At 40.8% G+C, this 21,529-nt stretch overlaps 1 protein-coding gene across 4 annotated transcripts in view; it reads left to right on the forward strand.

Annotated features, from left to right (window-relative positions):
• rims2a (regulating synaptic membrane exocytosis 2a) overlaps positions 1-15,444 on the forward strand; it is a 993,532-nt gene extending 978,088 nt beyond the window's left edge. For 3 of the 4 annotated variants that reach the window (XM_067981485.1, XM_067981491.1, XM_067981499.1), the window contains 5 exons: positions 1,022-1,163; positions 2,520-2,632; positions 7,437-7,538; positions 11,012-11,151; positions 15,177-15,444. In XM_067981485.1, coding sequence (XP_067837586.1) covers positions 1,022-1,163; positions 2,520-2,632; positions 7,437-7,538; positions 11,012-11,151; positions 15,177-15,395 — 716 coding nt within the window. In that variant the 3' untranslated portion in view covers positions 15,396-15,444. The remainder of the gene's footprint in view (positions 1-1,021; positions 1,164-2,519; positions 2,633-7,436; positions 7,539-11,011; positions 11,152-15,176) is intronic. The other variant, XM_067981498.1, reaches the window with a different exon arrangement.
• Positions 15,445-21,529: the final 6,085 nt, after the last annotated feature.

Raw genomic sequence — 21,529 nt, forward strand, 5'->3', positions numbered from 1 at the left:
AACATAATCTCAGTTTCAAAACATTGGCTCAGTTACAAAATGACAGGAACAGGAGTAGGCCATTTAGCCCCTCGAGCCTGTTCCGCCATTGAATTAGATCACGGCTCATCTGTATCTCAAATCCATTTACCTACCTTGATTCCATATCCATTAATACCCTTACCTAACAAAAATCTATCAATCTCAGTTTTAAAATTTCCAATTGACCCCCAGCCTCAACAGCTTTTTGGGGGAGAGTGTTCCAGATTTCCACTACCCTTTGTGTGAAGAAGTGCTTCCTGACATCTCCGCTGAGCAGCCTAGTTCTAATTTGAAGGTTATGACCCCTTGTTCTGGACTCCCCGACCAATGACAGCCAACGTTCACAAACAAGCAGCACTCGCTCAATTTTCATGCATATCAAATAATAAAGCAATTGTTAGCACTAAAACGATTCTCATCTTAACAGTTGTACTACTAACCAGCAATCCCATTCTGCCTGGACAGTGTATGCTGCTGTTAAATGTATTCAAATAATTGGCACTGGGGGAAGATTTTCTATAACTGCTATGAGTAACAAACTCATAAACCTATTTAGAAAGAATGAGTTTACGATTACATTGTACATAGCACACAGAGGAAATCTACCCCCAGTGTTGAGATTAAATCTTATTGTATTTGAGGCTCCTTCTGTAACTGGTCAATTAATTCGGTCTAAGAAGCATGTAGTTGGAAACAGTCAGAAATTGAAGCAGAAGGAGCCTAAAGGATGGAGGGCCACTGTGTTACAAATAGTAAAAGCAAGGAGCCACTTCTGCTAAGAAGTGACCATTCTGTTGTTGACCATTATGCCCCAGTGAGTGTTTTTCATACTATAAACTCTTGAACTATATTTGTTTCTATAGTTTGTATGAAAGGGTAATTTCGTAGAAGATCATCTCCTTTTCAGGATTGGACTCCTCTACCTGATCAATACTAATACAGTGCATGCAGTGTTCTCGAGATGATGTAACATAGAATCTTCCCATACTTGTTTCCGCAGAGGCTGGAGGGAAGAAGCTGCGAAGTACCATCCAGCGCAGTACAGAAACTGGATTGGCAGTTGAAATGAGAAATCGGATGACCCGGCAACCAAGTCGTGAGTCTACTGATGGGAGCATGAACAGCTACAGTTCAGAGGGAAAGTAAGTTCAGTATAAAGATGAACTCTGTTTTACAATGCAACTCAATAACAGTACATGGTGCTAGGGCACAAACTGATGTCCCATATCGCTAAGTTTTCCATCACTAAACTACCCTGAATCTAACATTCTGTGGAAATGGACAGATCAAGTCTTCAAAAGCGACCTGGTTCAGTGGATGGACCAAATGGCCTGGCCCTATGCCCACACTCTTTATAAGCCCACAATCATCTGCAAATAAATAAGTAATTATTGACTTAATTACAATGGAACTGAAGTATCAAAATATTTGGTGGACATTGTGTCAATGGTGTGGTGCTATTGTAAGATTTCAAGCCTGGGCATTGTTCCAAAAAATCCCTCAATGTGTTTGTATCTAACTTCTCCCTTTGGTATCCCAACAGAGCTGTTAACCCACTCGTTAACTCCGCCTCTAAAATAGTGGAGAGAGGAGTTTGATACAAGTACATTAAGCGTTCATACACTAACATGGCTCATGGTCATTTCTAGGATATAATGTCAGCCAGATGTGCACAGTGAAAATGATGGGTATAGTAAGACTGGCCATCACAACATGTTAAAGCTCCTTGTATACTCACTCAAATTAGAATTATTTTCCAATTTTCTCCCCACTTTCCCTCTCCATCTCCTCTCCTCCAGTTGCTGACTCATACTGGTGTGGCCATTCATCATGAGTGAGCCCTGACAGTGAGAGCTATTTACCCACTGAGAGGCACAATCCGGACCTGATTCTGTCCTTACCACCATGGGATGACAGAAAATGGAGGCCAGATATTTGCCAAAAGGTGAAGGGAAAATTGGTAAGGCAGTCATTTCTGGGTTGCTGTTGTAAGGTCCCTAGCAATCAGTTTGAAGTGACACTAGTGGAGTTGTACCCTCTTGGCCATAGATGACATTTGACTCTGAGAGATCAAGCAATGGTCAGAAAGCAAAAAACCTCAAGAGGAAAGAACCTGAACCTGTTCAAAAAATAACAATTTTGCTAGCCTCCAATCTGACTGCTACTCTAGGTCCAGGTTTTGTTAGAAAACAATTCTCTCTGTGGTTGAAAGTTAAGAGGGTTTTTTAAGTTTTTATTTTCTTACACATTACTGAACTAGGTATGGCGTCTAATGATAATAATGAATGAAAAGCCACAAATATGAGGTGTTCCCAAACCTTACTAATATGTATACATCTCATTGCATAAATGTAAAGATCAAGAAATATAAATTACAGCACAAATTTCAAGATTGAGGTTAAAAATTAATCTTTAGTGCAAGCTCACATTCCCATGTCTGCAAGATTACTAAGTATAACACTCAATTTCCTTTTCTCTTGCACTTACTTTCCTCATAGCCTTATCTTTCCTGGTGTTCGATTGGCATCAGACAGCCAATTCAGCGATTTTCTGGATGGCCTTGGCCCAGCCCAACTGGTTGGACGTCAGACACTAGCAACACCATCCATGGGTAAGCAGCATTGATATTTTGTGTAAAACGGATTAATCCTGATCCAAGAAGGTACTTCAACTGCTAATAAATTCAATTACAGATTGGGAAACAAGTTATAAACATTGTGACATTGTACAGGTACACAGCTAATGCAGTGCGTCTGTTTTACAGTGTAAGTGACTTTCAACATCATTGTGACAGTTTATATTCTCCCTTCCCTATTTCAGCTCATTATCGTTATTCAGTAAGCTATAAATACAGCACTGCGACTCCATTCTGGGAAGCACAGACACATTGCCCACGTCCGCAAGTCAGCTATTGTAGTAAAGATGTACAGACCCCCGAGCGGAGAACTGCTGCATGATTCACAGAACATGACGGCAATATGTTACACCTAAGTTAATTTGTCTTAAAACTCGCAATGAAGGGAGATTGTCTTATAGTTGCTGCAGCCAGTGAGGCATTAGGTCGAGATATGCTATCACTTTTTTACTTGCAATGTAGAAGTTTTTCTTCAAGATTTGAAAGGGATCAGACGGATTTTCCTCTTTTAAAAAAAAATGTATCGGCTGGAGCTTCAGCACAGTGAACCATGAGGTCATTATTAATACATCGATAGTCCAGGTAGTGTAGCTTGTAATGAGGGGATGTATTAGAGGTTCAAAAGATAGAGTCAGAAATTGATTTCTGAGTCAGAAAGTTATGGGTTAAAGCCCCACTCCTGAACTTGAGCACAAAGTCTAGACTGACACGCCAGTGCAGTACTGAAGGAACGCTGAATTGTTGGAGGTACTGTCTTTCAGATCAGACATTAAACTGAGGCGCTGCCTGCCTGTTCAAGTGGGCTTAAAAAAACTATTCGAAGAAGAGCAGAGAGTTCTCCTCGTGCCCTAGTCAACATTTATTCCTCAGCGAACACTACCAAAGTCAATTAACTGGTCATTTATCTCATATGCCATTTTTGGGTCTTTGCAGTACGCAAATTGGTTACCACATTTGTCGACAAAACAATGGTCACTGTTAAAATAGCAAGTCCAAACATTGGCTTTAACACAATTTGGTGCCCTGCCATCTCTGAAAAGATATGTAAGCTGAGAAAGGAAGAAAGTATTAAAAAAATAACAAAATAGGGTACATTTTATGGAGCCCAGAGAGAGCAGTTCCCCAAGGCCTTGCAAAATTTACCCGGTAGTTTAATGGTTGAAGTTGAGCTTGAGATTTGGAGTGGAATTTTATCCCATGCCCAGTGGAAACCGGGGTTGGGGGAGGAGGGGAGTCAAAATAAGGACAGTGACTCCCTGCCGCCGATTAGATTATAGCCTACTGTTTCCAACAGGCACGCAGGACACCTGCCAGAGTGGGGGTCCTGTGTTAAATATGCAAATTGGGCCTTGATGACATCATAGGGTACCAACTGCAATTTTAGCCTGAAGCCCGAGTGGGGGGTGGGGGGGGGGGTGCAGTTCTACCTTCCTGCCAGGCCAAACCTGCCGGGAGCTGCATTGAGGGCCAGAAGAGGCCCAGCCATGTAAGTTGTTTCAAATGTTTTTAGGTTTCCTTATGGGCCAGGAGGAACAGGTAGTAGATGTGGCTAGGTTCAGGAGGGAGTCCAAAGCTCCATTTAAATGAGGCCCAGGAGTTAAAATGTCCCAATCCTCACGCTGCATAGGGCCGACAGAATTGTCATTTGCCCCGGGCTCCGTACTGACGGATTCTGCCGTGCGATAAAATCATCCCTTTCAAGTCCGAAACTTTTGATTGATCTTTGACCTATTGGCCTTGAGCATCAACAAGGTGGGAATGGCATGAGGTGGAGAGAGACAAAGAGGTTACAAGAAAAAAAAACAAAGTTGGATGGATAGTCAGCGATATGTTTCTCTTTTTCAATTTATATAGTAAAACAATTTCTCTTGTCAGCTTTAGAACGCATAGATCACACATGAGACTTGTTCTGTGGAACTGATATGCAGGGAGAGAAGTATTTAATGGGGTCCCCCAGGGTATTAGGACTATTGTTTTTCTTGTTATATATAAATGACCTGGACTTGGGTATAGGGAATACAATTTCGAAGTTTGCGGATGATACAAAACTTGGCAATGTAGTAAATAGTGAGGAGGATAGTAGCAGACTTCAGGAGGACTTAGACAGACTGGTGAAATGGGCAGACAGATGGCAGATGCAATTTAATGCAGATAAGTGTGAAGTCATGCGCTTTGGGAGGAACAACACGGAGAGGCAGTATAATTGGTTAAGAAAGCATATGGGATACTTGGCTTTGTAAATAGGGGCATTGAATACAAAAACAGGGAAGTCATACTAAAACTTTACAAATCACTTGTTAGGCCTCAGCTGGAGAATTGCGTACAATTCTGGGCACCACATTTTAGGAAGAATGTCAAGGCCTAGGAGAGGGTACAGAGGAGGTTTACCAGGGTGATACCAGAGATGAGGGACTTCAGTTATGTAGAGAGATTGGAGAAGCTGGAAAAAAAACAGAAAATGCTGGAAATACGCAGCAAATCAGGCAGCACCTGTGGAGAAAGAAAGAGTTAACGTTTCAGGTCGATGACCCTTTGTCAGAACTGAGATTGTTCTCCTTAGAGAAGGTTAAGGGGAGACCTAATAGAGGTATTCCAAATTCTGAGGGGTTTTGATAGAGCAAATAGGGAGAAACTATTTCCTCTGGCAAGTGGGTCAGTAACCAGAGGTCATAGATTTAAAATAATTGGCAAAAGAACTAGAGGGGAAATGAGAAGAAATTTCTTCACACAGAGGATTGTTAAGATTTGGAACGCACCACCTGAAAGGGTGGTGGTATCAGATTCCAAAAGAATTTTCAAACTGCAATTGGACATGTATTTGAAGAGGACTAATTTGCAGGGTTATGGGGAAAAAGCTGGGGTCTGGGACTAAATTGGTCTCCCCTGTCAAAGAGCTGGCACAGGCATGACTGGTCAAATGGCCTCCTTATGTGCTGTATTCATACCACTTTTTTTGCCAGTATTTTGGTGCAAGTAGCACAGATGGAGAGAGAAATAAGTTTGTGTTCTAACACATAATAATGTCAGGCTAAAATCTTATTTGCCAATTAACCCACGCTAACTTTGCAAATAAACTGATGATATAAACTATGAAAGGCTTAACAGAGCAAAATGAGATACAAAGACCTGGATTTTCAGCCTATGTTTAATCACAGGCACTACTTCAGTCATTGGACTGTGATGTGCAATATCAGTAACAAATCCACTAATGAGCTTGCCTGAGATTCCTTTGTCTTCTACTTTAATGAAAGCATTAACAGCAACCAGAGGAATTTCATATCAACACGTTAACCTGATTGTTACTAATATTACACATTACAATATCTATGTGTTTTTTTGTACTTCTCCTATGATGCATCTTTTGTCAACTCCGTACAAAAGAATGTCATTGCCCTCTGGAGTGCCTATGAATGGGGCCTGTGTGGAAATGCCAGCAGGATGCTGGTAATTTGTGGAGAGTGTGCGTCACTAGGATCTTGTGATTCTTGAACTACTGTTCATTTCAAACATTGTTAATTAGAATTCGTCTAAAAAGCAAACGAGAGAAGCGCCCACACTGTGCTTTTAGGATATAAATACTGATGTGTTTACTGGGAGTCTAGAACAAGGCGGCACTAAAATACTGTGCTCCTGTCTAAGTGTCTGTAATTTTGACTCATATGCATCATGGCACAATAGGAAGGGGGAAGCTACCATAGGTTAATGTGTATGTCATTGATCTGGCATTGTTCATGCTCATGGTCCAAATTTCAGAAGATGCCTTAAAATGACAGTGGAGAGACAGATATTCTCTCTGTGGGTTATTTTTAACAAATTGGTTAACACATTTGAGTGAAATTCCTGTTTGCTATTTTAACAAAGTTTTCTTATTTTAAATGAGTTCACGACTCATGTACAACATAGAGGAATTTCTACCCCTTTGTAAGTGTACAGTGCAGTGGCATGATTGGTGGTGGCTGCAATGATAGAAAAGGAAAAAGGAAGGGAGAGAGGCCTCACCATCAGCATGTGTGGTAGTGAAGGCAGAATGGGACAGATTGGGTGGGTTTATTTTGGAGGGAAGGGCTATTTATTTTGTATATTCCTCCCATTCCCTTTTCTGAGTTGTCTCTGTGCCATTCACAATTTTTTGACCGAGGATAACAAGTAACCTGCCTCCAACCTTTTCCACTGCTTCTCATTAACTGGCTACTGAGTGTGAGTGTTATCTGGGGCGATTTGCCATTTGACTTGTTCACTTTCCTGGCAAAGAAACCTTTCTCCTGCATTCAATACCTTTCCCTGACAGCACAGCTGAAGTGGGAGGATTGTGGCTTTCTTCCCATGTTCTACAAGTCAGGAGCAGTGGGTTTAAATGACGCACTCACCCTGGGTGCCTGTTTTTGAATGTGTAGCACAAGGAAAGAAACTAACGAGATCACAGAAGAAGGGAGAGCGAGAAGAAGCGAACAAAGCAAATGGCTAACACTTCGCTGACTACTTTTTCATTTGCTCTAGTATTATAGCAAGTGCATTGTTAATGCTGCTGGTTGGCCATAATTAGATAGAGACAACTCTTAAGATAATCAACGACCAGAAAATGGGGATCACTGCAAATAGGACACATTGACCTCTAAGCCGATTCTTCAGACTGCGCTCCTGTCAAGCAAGACCCTGCACCAAGAGCAGAGCCTTGCCAGCTTGGGTCAATACTGAAAGTGGAACTGTTTAAGATATGAACTGCCTTTTACAATCTTAGAGTGTACACTGAGGCAATGTATTTGATCTTTTTTACCTTTAGGTGACATCCAAATCGGCATGATGGACAAAAAGGGGCAATTAGAAGTAGAAGTCATCAGAGCCCGAGGCCTGGTGGGAAAACCTGGCTCCAAAGCTTTACCTGGTAACCAAGCCTATTTCTTATTTTTTGTGCACAAAGACATGAGGCAATCATGAATAAAGTCATAATTTGACAGGACTTTTGAAGAGACAATTTCTTTACTTCTTCTTTCCAAGCACAACCTGCTGGAAACAATTTCTTTATGGTAGATCCATGGAGTTTTCATTCCTTCACATAAAGATAATTTTTCCTTAAATGTGAAGAAATATGCTATTTTACTGCAAGAATATTACATCTAGGTGACTTAATATTTTTACTCAAATTTAATATTATTTAGTTTCACTTGTGTGATGGGTTCTATTAAGCCATATGAGTAACACTAGCTATACTGTCTCACAGCCTAGCAGTGATAACTTTCTTTCTAGTTTTACATTTTAAACAGTGGGTTAAAAATAGCAGTGGCATTGTGGATCAGAATGCTAAACCACAGGCTTACACCTACAAATTCCCACATGGCTAGTTTCCCATTCTCAACTAGGCTTAGAAAAGGACAGGTGCTTTCTCATAGTGAGGGGTGGGGTTTGGTGGGGGGGGGGGGTGGTGCTGAAGTAAAATCCAGATGACCAGGAACCTGTTCAGTCCTCATACACCTCCCGGTGATATAGATAAAGGTCCAGGAGTAGGTTCCCAGCTGATTCAGTCAGCTGGGGAAGATGCATGCCACCCTAGGACTTCATTAAAAAAGTAATTTGAAAGATGTTCGCCTCTTTTTTCATGACACTATCGCATTTTCGCAATGCAAATAATTATATAGTGGATTTCCCTGTTCCTGCGTCTGGGTTATTGGATTGCTTGGTGCAGCCAACAAAGGAATATTGGGTGGAGAGGATCGCACGCCCAAAAAGGAACCCGCTCAATTTTCTATCCATTTAAATTAATGAATGTACAAACAGGCGGCCTCCGTTATTTTCCTGTATTTGTTCTGGGCAATCCAATAGCCCCAGGTGTGAGAACAGGAGAATCTGCCCCTCATCTCCTGTGTTTTTAAATGGAGGGAATAACATTTCCAGCAACTTTACAGGTATGATGATGCCTCTTTAATGAACAGAATCATACGAATACCGAGATAAAGAAGAGAATGTGTTCAATCACTTTTCAGAACAAACAATAATAGTTCAGTCATGCTTACCGTCTCTTGGATTTCTCTGGTCTTTCTCATTTTTGAAGTTAAAAACAAAATCAATGGGGTTGATTTTAACTCCCTCTACCTGGCGGAAACTGGGCAGGGGACAGTTAAAACGGAGTAGGGGACTTACTCACTCTGTTCCCACCCTGGTCTGGCCGACTATCATTATAAAATTGCAGGCAGCAAGGACACCTGCCTGGAGCTGGCTGGGTCCTTCTTTAAGTATCCAGATCTGGCTCTGATTAAATCATTGCGAGGAAAGCTTCCATCAATCATAAGATTTTCTGTACATTGTACACCATTTTATACCGAGAAATGGATCCAAACCACAGATGCATGTTATAATTTTTTTAATGAAAACACAATTCACGGGGGAGATCAGAACTAAGGATCATAAATATAAGATCCAATAGGGAATTTAGGAGAAACTTCTTTACCCAGCAAGTGGTTAGAATGTGGTACTCACTATCACAAGGAGTAGTTGAGGCAACTAGCATAGATGCAATTAAGAGATGGAAGCTGGAACTAACAAAGTTTAAAATCTAGGTGCCAGTTCAGCAGCATTCCCCCGTAGTTCCATCTGCCCAGTACTCAGAAATACAAAAAAAGTGTCCTTCATTAAAATACTGGTAGTCCAGTCTTACTGAGAGCAGGGGCTAGCAGTACTGGTCCTGCCAGGAAGTAGCATCGCTGGTGCTTTGAGCAGGAGATTCAAACTGGGACTCGCACGTGGCTGAACTTGTGATGCCACATCCACAGCTGCACATCATGTGTAATTCATTCACATTCAGATCCCATCGTACTGACTCAAATGTCCAAAGTCATTCTGACAGCAATGTTCACATGTCAAGAACAATCGTATTTCTTTCAGGAAAACTGCAGCAGTGTCATTTTTTTTGTGTCTTTATTTCTTAGCACATCGCTGCCAATTTATTTATTTAAAAAAAATCTTTACACAAGTGACTTTAATGGAACAAATACATGGCAAACTAACTGTCACTGGAGTGAAATTAAAGCCTGCCATGGAGATGTGCATCATGTAATCATGTAACACTGATACTGCGATATACATTGGGTTTAAGAGAGTAACATTTTTGCCCCAGTGCTCAGTCCCTACTGAGCCATATTAGCCAGGAAGTCTCAGGTTTGATCTTTGGTCTGTGTGGAATTAGCTTATCTCTGCTGAAGTAGGGGTATGAATACCACAGTGAGCCTCAAGTGCCTCTGAGCTAGGCAGGGATAAAATCAGCTAGCGCTCGCACTCTTATGGGTTAAATTACCACGGGGGTTCTCTTGCTTGTCCACCATAACTTTGGCAGAAGATCTGCGGAGATCCTGGGAACAATCGGGAGAAGCCCTGCAGAAATTCAAACCTCTAATCTCTATCCACTGACTTTTGCTGTCAGGTGAGGAGAGGATCAGGCGTGGCTAGAATGCTCCCCATCACAATCAAATAGCCTGTCAACCCTCACCATCCTCACATAAAGAATAGCCATTTATGGAGGAATGGAGGTTGCCTGGGGCCAAATAGAACTGTATCCCAACATAAGTCAGGATCTTCAGTGGGGAGGGGAAATTTCTAAACATAAGATTTTCTGTACACATTTTATACCGAGAAATGGATCCAAACCACAGATGCATGTTATAATTTTTTTTAATGAAAACACAATTCACAGGGGAGATCAGAACTGGGGGTCATAAATATAAGATCCAATAGGGAATTCAAGAGAAACATCTTTACTCAGCGAGTGGTTAGAATGTGGTACTCACTACCACAAGGAGTAGTTGAGGTGACTAGCATAGATGCAATTAAGAGGAAGGTGGATAAATACATGAGGGATAAAGGAATAATAGGATATGTTGATGGGGTTAGATGAAGAAGAGTGGGAGGAGGCTCATGTGGAGCATAAACAGCGGGATGGACCTGTTGGGCCGAATGGCCTATTTCTGTGCTGCACACTCTGTTATTCTTCGTAATTCAAAGTGATTTTTAGATAAAATGTGGCATCAATTTATACTGGAGTGGTTCCAATACCCAAGTGCACATTATATGAAAGTTACATCATTTTTTTTAACAGATGTACATGAAAGGAGTGCAGTATGCAGTACAAAAAATTGTATCAAATTATTTAGAATATTGTCGATAAGAATATGTGCCAAGTCACATGACATTACTAAATCACTCCAACTTGGATTTTGCTATTTATAGTATCGTCTGAACGAACTCATGTTAGCTGCAGCCTATCTGTTATCCTATGATAATGTACTACTGTGTAACTGTAGTATTCAGCACAATGTTACTTAGTTCACACCATATAGTAAAATTGTAATTCTCTTGTTTCTTCCTTAGCACCATATGTTAAAGTTTATCTATTGGAAAATGGCATCTGCATAGCCAAAAAGAAAACAAAAGTGGCACGAAAAACACTGGACCCTCTGTACCAGCAACAGCTGCCATTTCAAGATAGCCCCCAGGGAAAGGTTCTCCAGGTAACCACTTTTTATCCAATTGCTTTGTTTTGTTTTAAAGACACGTTGAAGTAAACTTTCAACCAATGTATCGAGGTGAGGCCCCGTTAGAGTTGTGACCACTGTCATTAGACTAGGGCTCCAGAATTCCTCAGGGGGTTCTGCCGGTCTCCTGCCATAACTCCAACGTGAGACCAGCAGAACCCTAAGGAAAACAGCAGAAAGCCAGTTGTGCCAGGTTTCTGCTGTTTCTAGGAATTGTCACAATGCTTTGTAAGGGAAAAAATGTTCATTCCCAAATAAATTGCAGCCAGGCGCAGAGCCAAGGGTGGGGACTTCCTCTGTTAGGAGTTCCCACTCGAATCATAGAACCTTACAGTACAGAGGAGGCCTTTTGGCCTGTCATGCCTGTGCCAGCTCTTTGAAAGAGCTGTCCAATTTAATCCCACAACCCAGCTGTTTCCCCATAACGTTGCAAATTAGTCCTCTTCAGGTACATGTCCAATTGTCTTTTGAAAGTTCCTATGGAATCTGATTCCACCACCCTTTCAGGAAGTGTGTTCCAATCTTTAAAATCCTCTGTGTGAAGAAATTTCTCCTCATTTCCCCTCTAGTTCTTTTGCCAAGTATTTTAAATCTATGACCTCTGGTTACTGACCCACTTGCCAGAGGAACAGTTTCTCCCTATTTGCTCTATCAAAACCCCTCAGAATTTGGAATACCTCTATTAGGTCTCCCCTTAACCTTCTCTGCTTTAAGGAGAACAACCCCCAGCTTCTCCAATCTCTCCACATGACTGAAGTCCCTTATCCCTGGTATCATCCTGGTAAACCTCCTCTGTACCCTCTCCAAGGTCTTGACATCCTTCCTAAAGTGCGGTGCCCAGTATTGTACAGAATACTCCAGCTGAGGCCTAACCAATAATTTGTAAAGTTTTGTAAAGGTTTAGCATGACTTCCTTGTTTTTGTATTCAATGCCCCTATTTACAAAGCCAAGTACCCCATACGCTTTCTTAACCGCCTTATCAACTTGTGCTGCCACTTCCAAAGATTTGTGAATATGCATCCCCCGGTCCCTCTGCTCTCGCACCCCCCTCAAAATAGGACCATTTAGATTATACTGCCTCTCCATGTTGTTCTTCCCAAAGTGCATTACTTCACACTTATCCGTGTTAAATTGCATCTGCCATCTGTCTGCCCATTTCACCTATCTATCTATGTCCTCCTGAAGTTTGCTACTATCCTCACTATTTACTACTTCGAAATTGTACTCCCTATACCCAAATCCATGTCAATTATATATAGCAAGAAAAGCAATGGTCCTAATACCGATCCCTGGAGGACCCCACTGCATACTTCTCTCCAGTCAGAAAAAGATCTGTTCACCACTACTCTCTGCCTCCTATCCCTTAGCCAATTAGGTACCCAAGTTACCACTGTCCCTTTAATACCATGTGCTTCTATTTTCCAAATAAGTCTGCTATGTGGTACTTTGTCAAACGCCTTTTGAACTACATGGGCTCCAATGGAACCTGGCATAGTCCTGGCGACCAGTAATCCAAGCGAGTGGAGGCTTGCCTCCAAGGGTATCTGACGGCCCCACCCAAAGAGTTTTAATTCTGCAAATCGACTCCCTTATGCAGGAGGCTGATTGCCTGGAATGGTGGTGGGGGGGTGGGGGGGTGGGGAGGGGGGTTCCTGGGAAACTTGCGCTTACATGACCTAGCTAATGTGATGCTCTCCTGCCGACCTTGTAAACTAGAGCAGATTCAGCTTTGTAGGGCACTGTCAAACGTGATCCCAACATAACTGCTGGGATCATGACCCAAGGAGCTTCGGGGCCATGATTACATCCCATTTGTATTCAACTTATACACTGTGTAATGTGGCCTGCCTCCAAATGACTACAAGAAAGCTGTAGCTAAAGCTGAAGCAATTACAATTAAGAGTATAGCGACTATACACAGACACAATAATCAGTAGCCAGTTTATTGATTAAAAAATAGCTGCATTTGGTGCAGTTTGTTGCACAGCTGTCATAATTTGCCATCTGTTCGGTGTCATAGTAACACAAGATAAAAGTAATTTCATTTATCTTGTGCTTCAGTTTTTTTGTATCTTCAAATCACCCAGAAGCAAAAGGAAGAATGAATTTATTACTTAGTTTGATCCTTAATTTTTAGTTCTTTTTCCCTTAGCATTGAGATTTCTTCCCCTCTCCCTCCCCATCGCACCATGTACTGCTCCCCAGCACAAAAAGATGGGTGCGTGATTGGCTCCTGGCCTTCTGCCAACATGACTCTTCAACTCCCTGCTTGGATACATGGGAGAGAAGCTCCCTATCGGTTCTCCGTTCTCTCCTTCCCACTCTTCCATCGGGCAAATGTCTTATTTCGATTTGCTGTTGCCCACAGTGGCTTGAGTGAGTTTAGAAGACACTCACTTGTGACCCATGTCCTTCTGCTGTGACAGTCTGGCAACATGCCAAAGCACTGATCCAGCAAATTGCCCCTCATTAAGAACATTTTAACTTGTGTTTTTTGACTGCATGTTCAAAATAGTCAGAAGCCAGCTGTCCCAAAAAAAAATATTTTATGTCACTTGTGTGACAAAAAACAACAATTGGTGAAATTGGAACAAGAAATGGCCTGTGGAGCCATTTTTGTTGGCCAATAGGGATGCTGTCTTGTAAATCCCAATTCACTGCCTTTTTTCCATATTCCTTTATGCCCCCACTTCCCAAGTGAATATTTAATTCCCTTTTAAACACTTCAACTGACTTTCCATCTACGGCTTCCTGAGGCAATATTTCCTCCGTGTGAGGACCTTTTTTCTCGATTTGCTTTTAACTGGCTTAGCTTGAACTCTAAGAATCTGCCCACTTAGTATGGATTCCCCTGGAGCTGTTTGCTATCTACTCTGGCAGTACCCTTTATTAATTTTCCCTTTAGTTAACTTAATTAATCCATGTTTCTATAACTGAGATCAAAATTCTATTCTTCCATTGAATAAACAAGCACCATATATGAAAATCTGCATCATGTTGTTAGGAGACCATACCATTCTCAAACCATTAGAGTACTTTAAATAAAAGCTGAAATGCTCTACATTCGTAATATTAGGTGAATCCTGTTTGTGCAGTGGTATATGTTTGTATAGTATGTTAGTTTTGCATCATAATCGTTTTAATTAATTTAATTAATGGTGGTTCCTTAATGATTAATGATGGTTGTTGCAAGGTAAGAGGCATTGTTGAAAGACAGACCAGGATAAAGTCAGAAAAAGAAAAATCACTGTTTTCATTAAAGCAAAGTTGCTTTGGGTGAGAGTGGCACAGTGCCACACACATTACAGCTCCAATAAACTGTGCCACAAAATGGCAGGATGTGGCATTGTGCCAACAGATCTTCACGTGGTGAGTTCACAGTCTCAGTTGTGACATCCTGAGGAAGAGCTCAAGAGGAGGTAAAGTGCTTCCCTGCGAGGACCAAAGGAAAATTAGCAGGCCAGTTAATTCGGGCACTCTCTTTCATGCAACCAGACAGCAACATTGACAGAGACCTGAGAAGAACCCCCAAACCTTAGTGCAGGGTGGTGCACATAGTGGAATGAGAGAAATTAAAGAGAACTAACTTCAGCTCCCCTGATAGCTCAGTGGATACATGCACCATTTTAGTATGGTGCAGAGTCATAAAGACCAGGAGGTTTAAACCAGCAGAGGTTCTCATTCCTCATTGATATCCTGCGACCAACAGTGAAATGTGTACCTGTATGGACATCAGATGAGGGCAGGATTGAATTCAGCTGAGCCCCTTGTAGTTGAATAGCCTTTTGACATGAATAGATCTGGCTCGCCAACAAACAATGGACAAGATACCAGATTTCACGTTTCAGAGTAAGGGTGAAAATTGGTGCAGGGGTGGGGAGGAGGGCTTGAAGTGGAAGAGGATGAGAGAAAAATGACAAAAGTGAAATAACTTTCAAAAGTAACCGCTCGGTGTTATATCACAAAGATATCTAACACAATAATATTTTTTCTCCATTAGATAATTGTATGGGGCGATTACGGACGAATGGACCACAAATCCTTCATGGGAGTTGCACAGATCCTATTGGAGGAGCTTGACCTGTCCAACATGGTGATTGGCTGGTACAAACTCTTTCCCACTTCCTCATTAGTTGATCCAACCTTGGCCCCACTGACAAGAAGAGCTTCCCAATCATCACTTGAGAGTTCAACTGGACCTTCTTATGCTCGTTCATAGCAGTTGTGAAAGTGTTGCTATAGCAACCAGTGTTCAGCTCGCAGGTCGCAAGCCCTGGTTACACTGCATGCTTGATGTTGTGTCTTCTGAGCCTGTTCCTAGGGATTAAAAGCAGTCCTGTGTTCTCAGAGGAGATTGCACACATTGTGCCCTGAGAAGGTCCTTAGGGAAGGAGTGCAGTTTTGCAAAACTTATATGGTTGCTGGAATTAAATGACAATAATTTTTTTTGTCCAATCAGAAGCCATGGATTTAAAAACAAATAAATACGAACCTATCAATTCACACAGCAGAAGCCCTTATATTTCAATGAACCATCCTTTTTTTGTTGTTCTTTATCCCTATTGAGTCGCCTGCTTCTCCTACCCCACCAGCTTGGTTCCTATAGCAACAGCCACTGATGTCATGAAGGCCAGCTGGTTGTTAGTTCTGTGAGCCAACATGGGAGTCTCATCGTGAGGACAGTTGAAAATAGTGTCCGGTAATGACTGCGCATCACCAGACGAGGCAAAACGGAAAGGAGTCAGCTGAGCAAAACTGTGCAGAACAAGAGATTTACTTTTTTTTTTAAAACGCAAAACATAAAGATGTGGTACTGACATTCAAAACAGACTTGGAAGCGCCAGAAAGATGCCACAGTGATTCCCAAAGGGAGAGGGCTATGTGATCTGATATCATTGTTTCTCTGCTGATATACTGTATGAAATTTAAAAAAAATTTTTGCATGGACACAAATTTAGCTGAACTTAAATGGAAAAGAAAACATTTAAAATTATTTTCTTGAGGCTGAAACTTGCAAAAAAAACCAGCCATTTTCAACAATTTATATTATTTTTAAAAAATGTTTCACCAGTGCATGGTTTTATGGGGGAGTGAATGCAACAGTGTGATACAATGACACCGTGTTTCCCATATTCAGAGTAAATCATTCATGAGTCTGTCTTTTGCGGACAAAGAAGATTATTAAGGAAGGGCTGGTCTGAGTAAAAGTAATTTCAATGTAACGTTAAAAAAAAGTCTTCATGTGGACAAAAACATGGTTAAATTAATGACACAGACCTTCAAAGTCCGACATTATTCACAGATTACACATGCTGCTCTGTCCCTTTTACTGGGTAGTTTATTGTATGCTCTGAGTACGACCTCTGTGTCTCTAGCCACTCAAGCCCCTCATCTGGGTTGAAGGTTGCAGAGCGTTACTGCATTTTGATTCTTTGGGTAAAATATACCATTTTAACAACAAAAAAAAAGAAAAAAAGAAATGATATGATTTGCAAGCATGTTGAAAGGATTTTTGCAACATGGCTTGGGCACACACTGCAGTAATTCAGCATGCATTTGACAAAAAAAAATGAAATTTTTGCAGCATCCTTTTATTGTACAGTGCATGATGACATAGAACTTATTTACATTTTCTCATCTTAAATTGAATTCTACAGCAAATAAAGGAATCGTTTGGCCATTGTTCCGAAAAAAAAAACTTCAGTAATAAAATAATTTCTAGCAGCATCCAACTTGTACATACTGTAGGAATAAAACTTTTTTTCTCTGAAATTATATAGCAAAGATATTGACAGAGGACAAATCAAGTAATATGGTAATCTATTTGAGAATTAATAATAGTCTCCTTTTACCAGCCAGGCGTAGAAATCATCCAGTCAGATGATCAGTTTTGCATGCCTGAACTCCCCAAGTCCTGTAGACACGATTACTAAAAGCCGAGCCGTTTTGCTGTAAAGTTCAATTTTCACACATATACTTGTGCAGTTTAATGCGGACTTTTAACATGGACTGATTTTCACTTGCTAGATTAAGCTGAAAACTGGCCATCGGAAATCACTTGTTATTTATCTGTCGTTTTTGGGTTCTAAATTAGACTCCACACTCTGTTAGTTTACCACCATACTGTGACACCCTCCCCCAACCCCACTCCCAAATTGAAAAAGGCTAGTTTGAACTTGAGATTTGTGTGGATGGAGGGGTGAAGATACAGAGTTGCCGCAGTTTTATGTTATTAATAGAAAGAAGGCTGGATGGAGCACATGAAGGATTGTCAATGAGTATGCTTGAATACCATTTAAAAGGAAAATTAAAAATGCCTTTTTTATTTTTTATTTGTGGTGCAATTTTGTTTAAGCCAAGCGTGATTCTTGGGTCTTTTGTCTCATGACTAAAGTATTGTAGATGAAGTCTTGAATGTTGAGCCATCTAAAAAAAAAGGAGATCCCTACAGTGTCACCAAAATAACACTAACCTCTTGGGATTAGAGTTAGCAGTGGCCAGTGGCTACTAACACCAGTTTTTCCACATTGCTGTGAGCAACTGCAAGTCTGGACCTACAACAATAATAATAACAAAGATTTATCTATCACTCCCTTTTTTAAAAAAAATAAAGTTCCAAAATACAAACTTTATTTCCTGCATGCTGTCCCATTACTGTGGCAGCAACTCAATTTACCTGCATCCGATTATTTTGTGCATATTATTCCTGTTTGAAATAATCTTTCAGAAATCTTAGCGAGAAGGATGTTAAAGTATGAAAGATTTGTACATACTTATCATTATGCAGTATTTATTTGAAACTTAATATAATTTTTTTTTAAAAATATTTTTCACATTATGTCTGCAACTCTGTTTATGATTTAGTCATGTCAATGGCACTATTCCAGTAAAAAACAGCTGTCTTGTACATAGATTTTAAGTAAAGGGGACATTGCTGTTAGGTTACTGGACAACTGGCCTGTATGTGACAACAACTAATGTAAAACAAACTCATTTCTGGTGATGGTATTTAACATGGCTACACTATTAATAAAAACATTTTCTTTACAGAGATGTACTGCAAGTCATAGTTTTTTTTCCACTCGTTCTAAATATTTTGGTATTTTATGTGCAGTGTGCTATGAAGAGAAATTCGCCAATGGGCGAAATGACAGTGTTTCCCCTTTCTCAGTAGCTTGTGTGTTTTTTAGGGATGAGGCCTGTCTGACCATAATGTTGTACCAGATACATCAGCCAACATTTCCTCTCCGTTTAGAAATGAAATCATTACAAAGAATTATAATTGACATTTGCATTCTTATGTTTTGTTCAAAACATTTCAGTGATTTAAAAAAAATATTTTTGACACAACTGGGGGAGTTGGGTTGGAAGGGTTGTTGTAGTCAACTGTATGTGGAAGCTAAATTAGCCTGTAGGCCTGAATTTTGCACTGAGCGGCGAACGAACGGTCTGCCGTTAGATTTAAACTTACCCACAAACTATTCACGGGCTTTTGGGCGCCACCTTCCTGCAATGTGGAGCTGAGGAAAGTGCAGCGTCCTTTCCAGGGCATCTGTGGGCTGTGTGAGCGGGGCAAGGAACTGTCTGTCTCCTCAACCAATCAGATTGAAGCATTGTTAACAATAAATTCAATGTAAAATCAGTTAGAGAAAGCGAAATCAAGAGAGGGTACGAAATATTGAATTAAAAGACAGAGATAAAAGAAACAGAAAAAAATAGTTAAAAAAAAATAAAAATTAAACTTTTTTAAAAAATGTCCAACTATTAAAATCAGATGGAATGAGACTCCACATTTTTAAAAGTTAATTTTCAGTGGCAGAGAGGTTGTTTGGTAGTCATTAAGACTTACCATGCCGTTAAAAGTTAGCTTAGACTTTAAAAAACTGAGCGTACCTTTTTTTGGAGCGATTAGTTTGTTTCCAACTGGACAGGAGAGCAACTTTGCACTGATTAATTCATTCTAACAGTGAGTCAGCCAGCCAGCTGTGCTTACGTAGCGGCTGGGCATGTCGGAGAGCGATTTCCGCGTTTGACTGCGCGTGTGCACTCGCCAAAAGTTGCTCTTCCATTTGCCCTGAAATAACGGTGAGCCCAGTTAGCCTCGCTGTTATTTTAAGAGCAAATTCTGAGCCATTTTTCCCACCAAAACTGCTGGTGGTGTATATATCATATTCATCCGATTCCTTTCTACATCAATCACCTACTAGCCATATACAGATAATCTAGTCACCCTGCATGGTCCAGACCCTAGAGTCCAAGGCTTATTAATACCAAAGAGCTTTCACATCAGAAGGCATCTATAAGAGATATCTGGGGCTCAAACTTATGATTATTGGGATCAACATAAAAGCTGTTTACAATATTTGATTACTTTAATTAACTGGTCCATCAATGACACACAAGTAATAGTCCTACTTAATTAGTAAATACTATTTGCATAAGAAGATTGGACAGAGTGAAAGATACATTGATATTGTAATTGTTCTCCCAAAATAGGTTAGTAACAAATTTCATACACTAGCAGGAAATCCAGAAAACTCTTACAGCTGTTGTTGTATTGGGAAAGTGTCAGCTTTGCTTAGTGTTAGAACTCTTACTTTTGAGTGAGAAAATTGTGGGTTGAGGCCCGCTTCAGGACTTAAGCACATAATCTAGGCTGACACTTGAGTACAGTATTGAGGGAGTTGCATTGTTGAGACACTAAGACAAGTTCCTACATAACAGTGATTATATTTCAAAAGTGATTCATTGACTGTGAAGTGCTTTGAGATATCCTAAGGATGTGAAAGGCTATATAGAAATGCAAATGATTTCTTATTCTTAATGGAATTCTTCTATTTCAGCAATATGTAAGTTTGAGGCACTTTCAATCTCAGGATTCACTGTTTAAACTTTAGTGTAGTGGTTTACGATGCCATTGGAAATATTTTGATTTCTATACCAGTTTTGGATTTCAGCACACCAGGTAATTGATTTGTACCACACTATGGGCAGTGTTGTGCTGTGGCCCATGACCATCAGACACTATGTTGAGACAGCCCACAGTAACACTTTAACGGCTTTTATATTGTTCTTTTATCTTGGATCCATGCATCCAGCTCCTAGTGTTTACTTTGTTAAATTTGATTCCATAGTCTGGTGGGTGCCAGGCAGCGGGAAGCGGGTTTAACTGCAAAAACATCAGGAACCAGCTCCCAGATGCCAGACTCCCAGGATCCAAGTTAAAAGAGGAACAATATAAAAACAGCTTCTCAAAGAGTTCTTAAAGCCCCAATCTGGGCTGAATTCAAACTTTGGTCTCAAAGTATGAGGGCAGTATGGTAATCAACTGTGCCACCCAGTTTATGGTGCTAAAATTGTGTAAAATTATTTTGTGTAATTAGAAATAAAATATTTTAATGTCTGAAAATGTCAAATCCCAAAATGTTCCTTTTTTAAATCCTACCGCTCAAAAGCTTAAAATACCTGCATTCACCTTCCAGGTGCTTAAAGGAGCCTCACCATAACAGGCGCCTTTTAAAATTGAAATCATTACAAACATTTATGATTCAGAGTTCCTCCAATGGATTAGTGTGCTGCTGAGAAATACAGACGAAGAAGGCTTATGCTTGTTAACTGCCCTCAGCAGGGACAATAGTACATATATATTTCATCACCAAGAGTGCCTACTTCCACCTCCGTAATATTGCCTGTCTCCGCCCCTGCCTCAGCCCATCTGCTGCTGAAACCCTCATCCATGCCTTTGTTACCTCTAGACTTGACTGTTCCAATGCTCTCCTGGCCGGCCTCCCATTGTCCACCCTCTGTAATCTTGACCTCAGCCAAAACTCTTCTGCACATACCCTAACTCGAATTAAGTCCCGTTCACCCATTACCCCTGTGCTCGCTGACCCACAGTGGCTCCCGGTCCAGCAATGCCTCAAATTTAAATTTCTCATCCTTGTGTTCAAATCCCTCCAAGGCCTCATCCCTCCCTATCTCTGGAAGCCTCCTTCAACCCTACAACCCTCCGAGATCTCTGCGTTCCGCCAAATCTGTCTTCTTGCGCATCCCTGACTTCCTTTGCCCTACCATTGATAGCCGTGCCTTTAGCTGTCTAAGCACTGGAATTCCCTCCCTAAACCTCTCCGCCTCTCTATCTCTCTCCCCTCATTTAAGATACTTCTTAAAATCTACCTCTTTGACCAACTTTTGGTCACCTGTCCTAATGTCGCCTTATGTGGCTCGGTATCAAATTTTGTTTGATAATTGCTCCTGTGAAATGCCATGGGATGTTTTACTATGTTAAAGGTGCTATATAAATGCAAGTTGTTGTTGTTACAATGGCGTGGAAAGATCAGCCCAGGTTCTTGC

Source organism: Heptranchias perlo, chromosome 3 (assembly GCF_035084215.1).
Source record: "Heptranchias perlo isolate sHepPer1 chromosome 3, sHepPer1.hap1, whole genome shotgun sequence".
NCBI lineage: Eukaryota > Metazoa > Chordata > Chondrichthyes > Hexanchiformes > Hexanchidae > Heptranchias > Heptranchias perlo.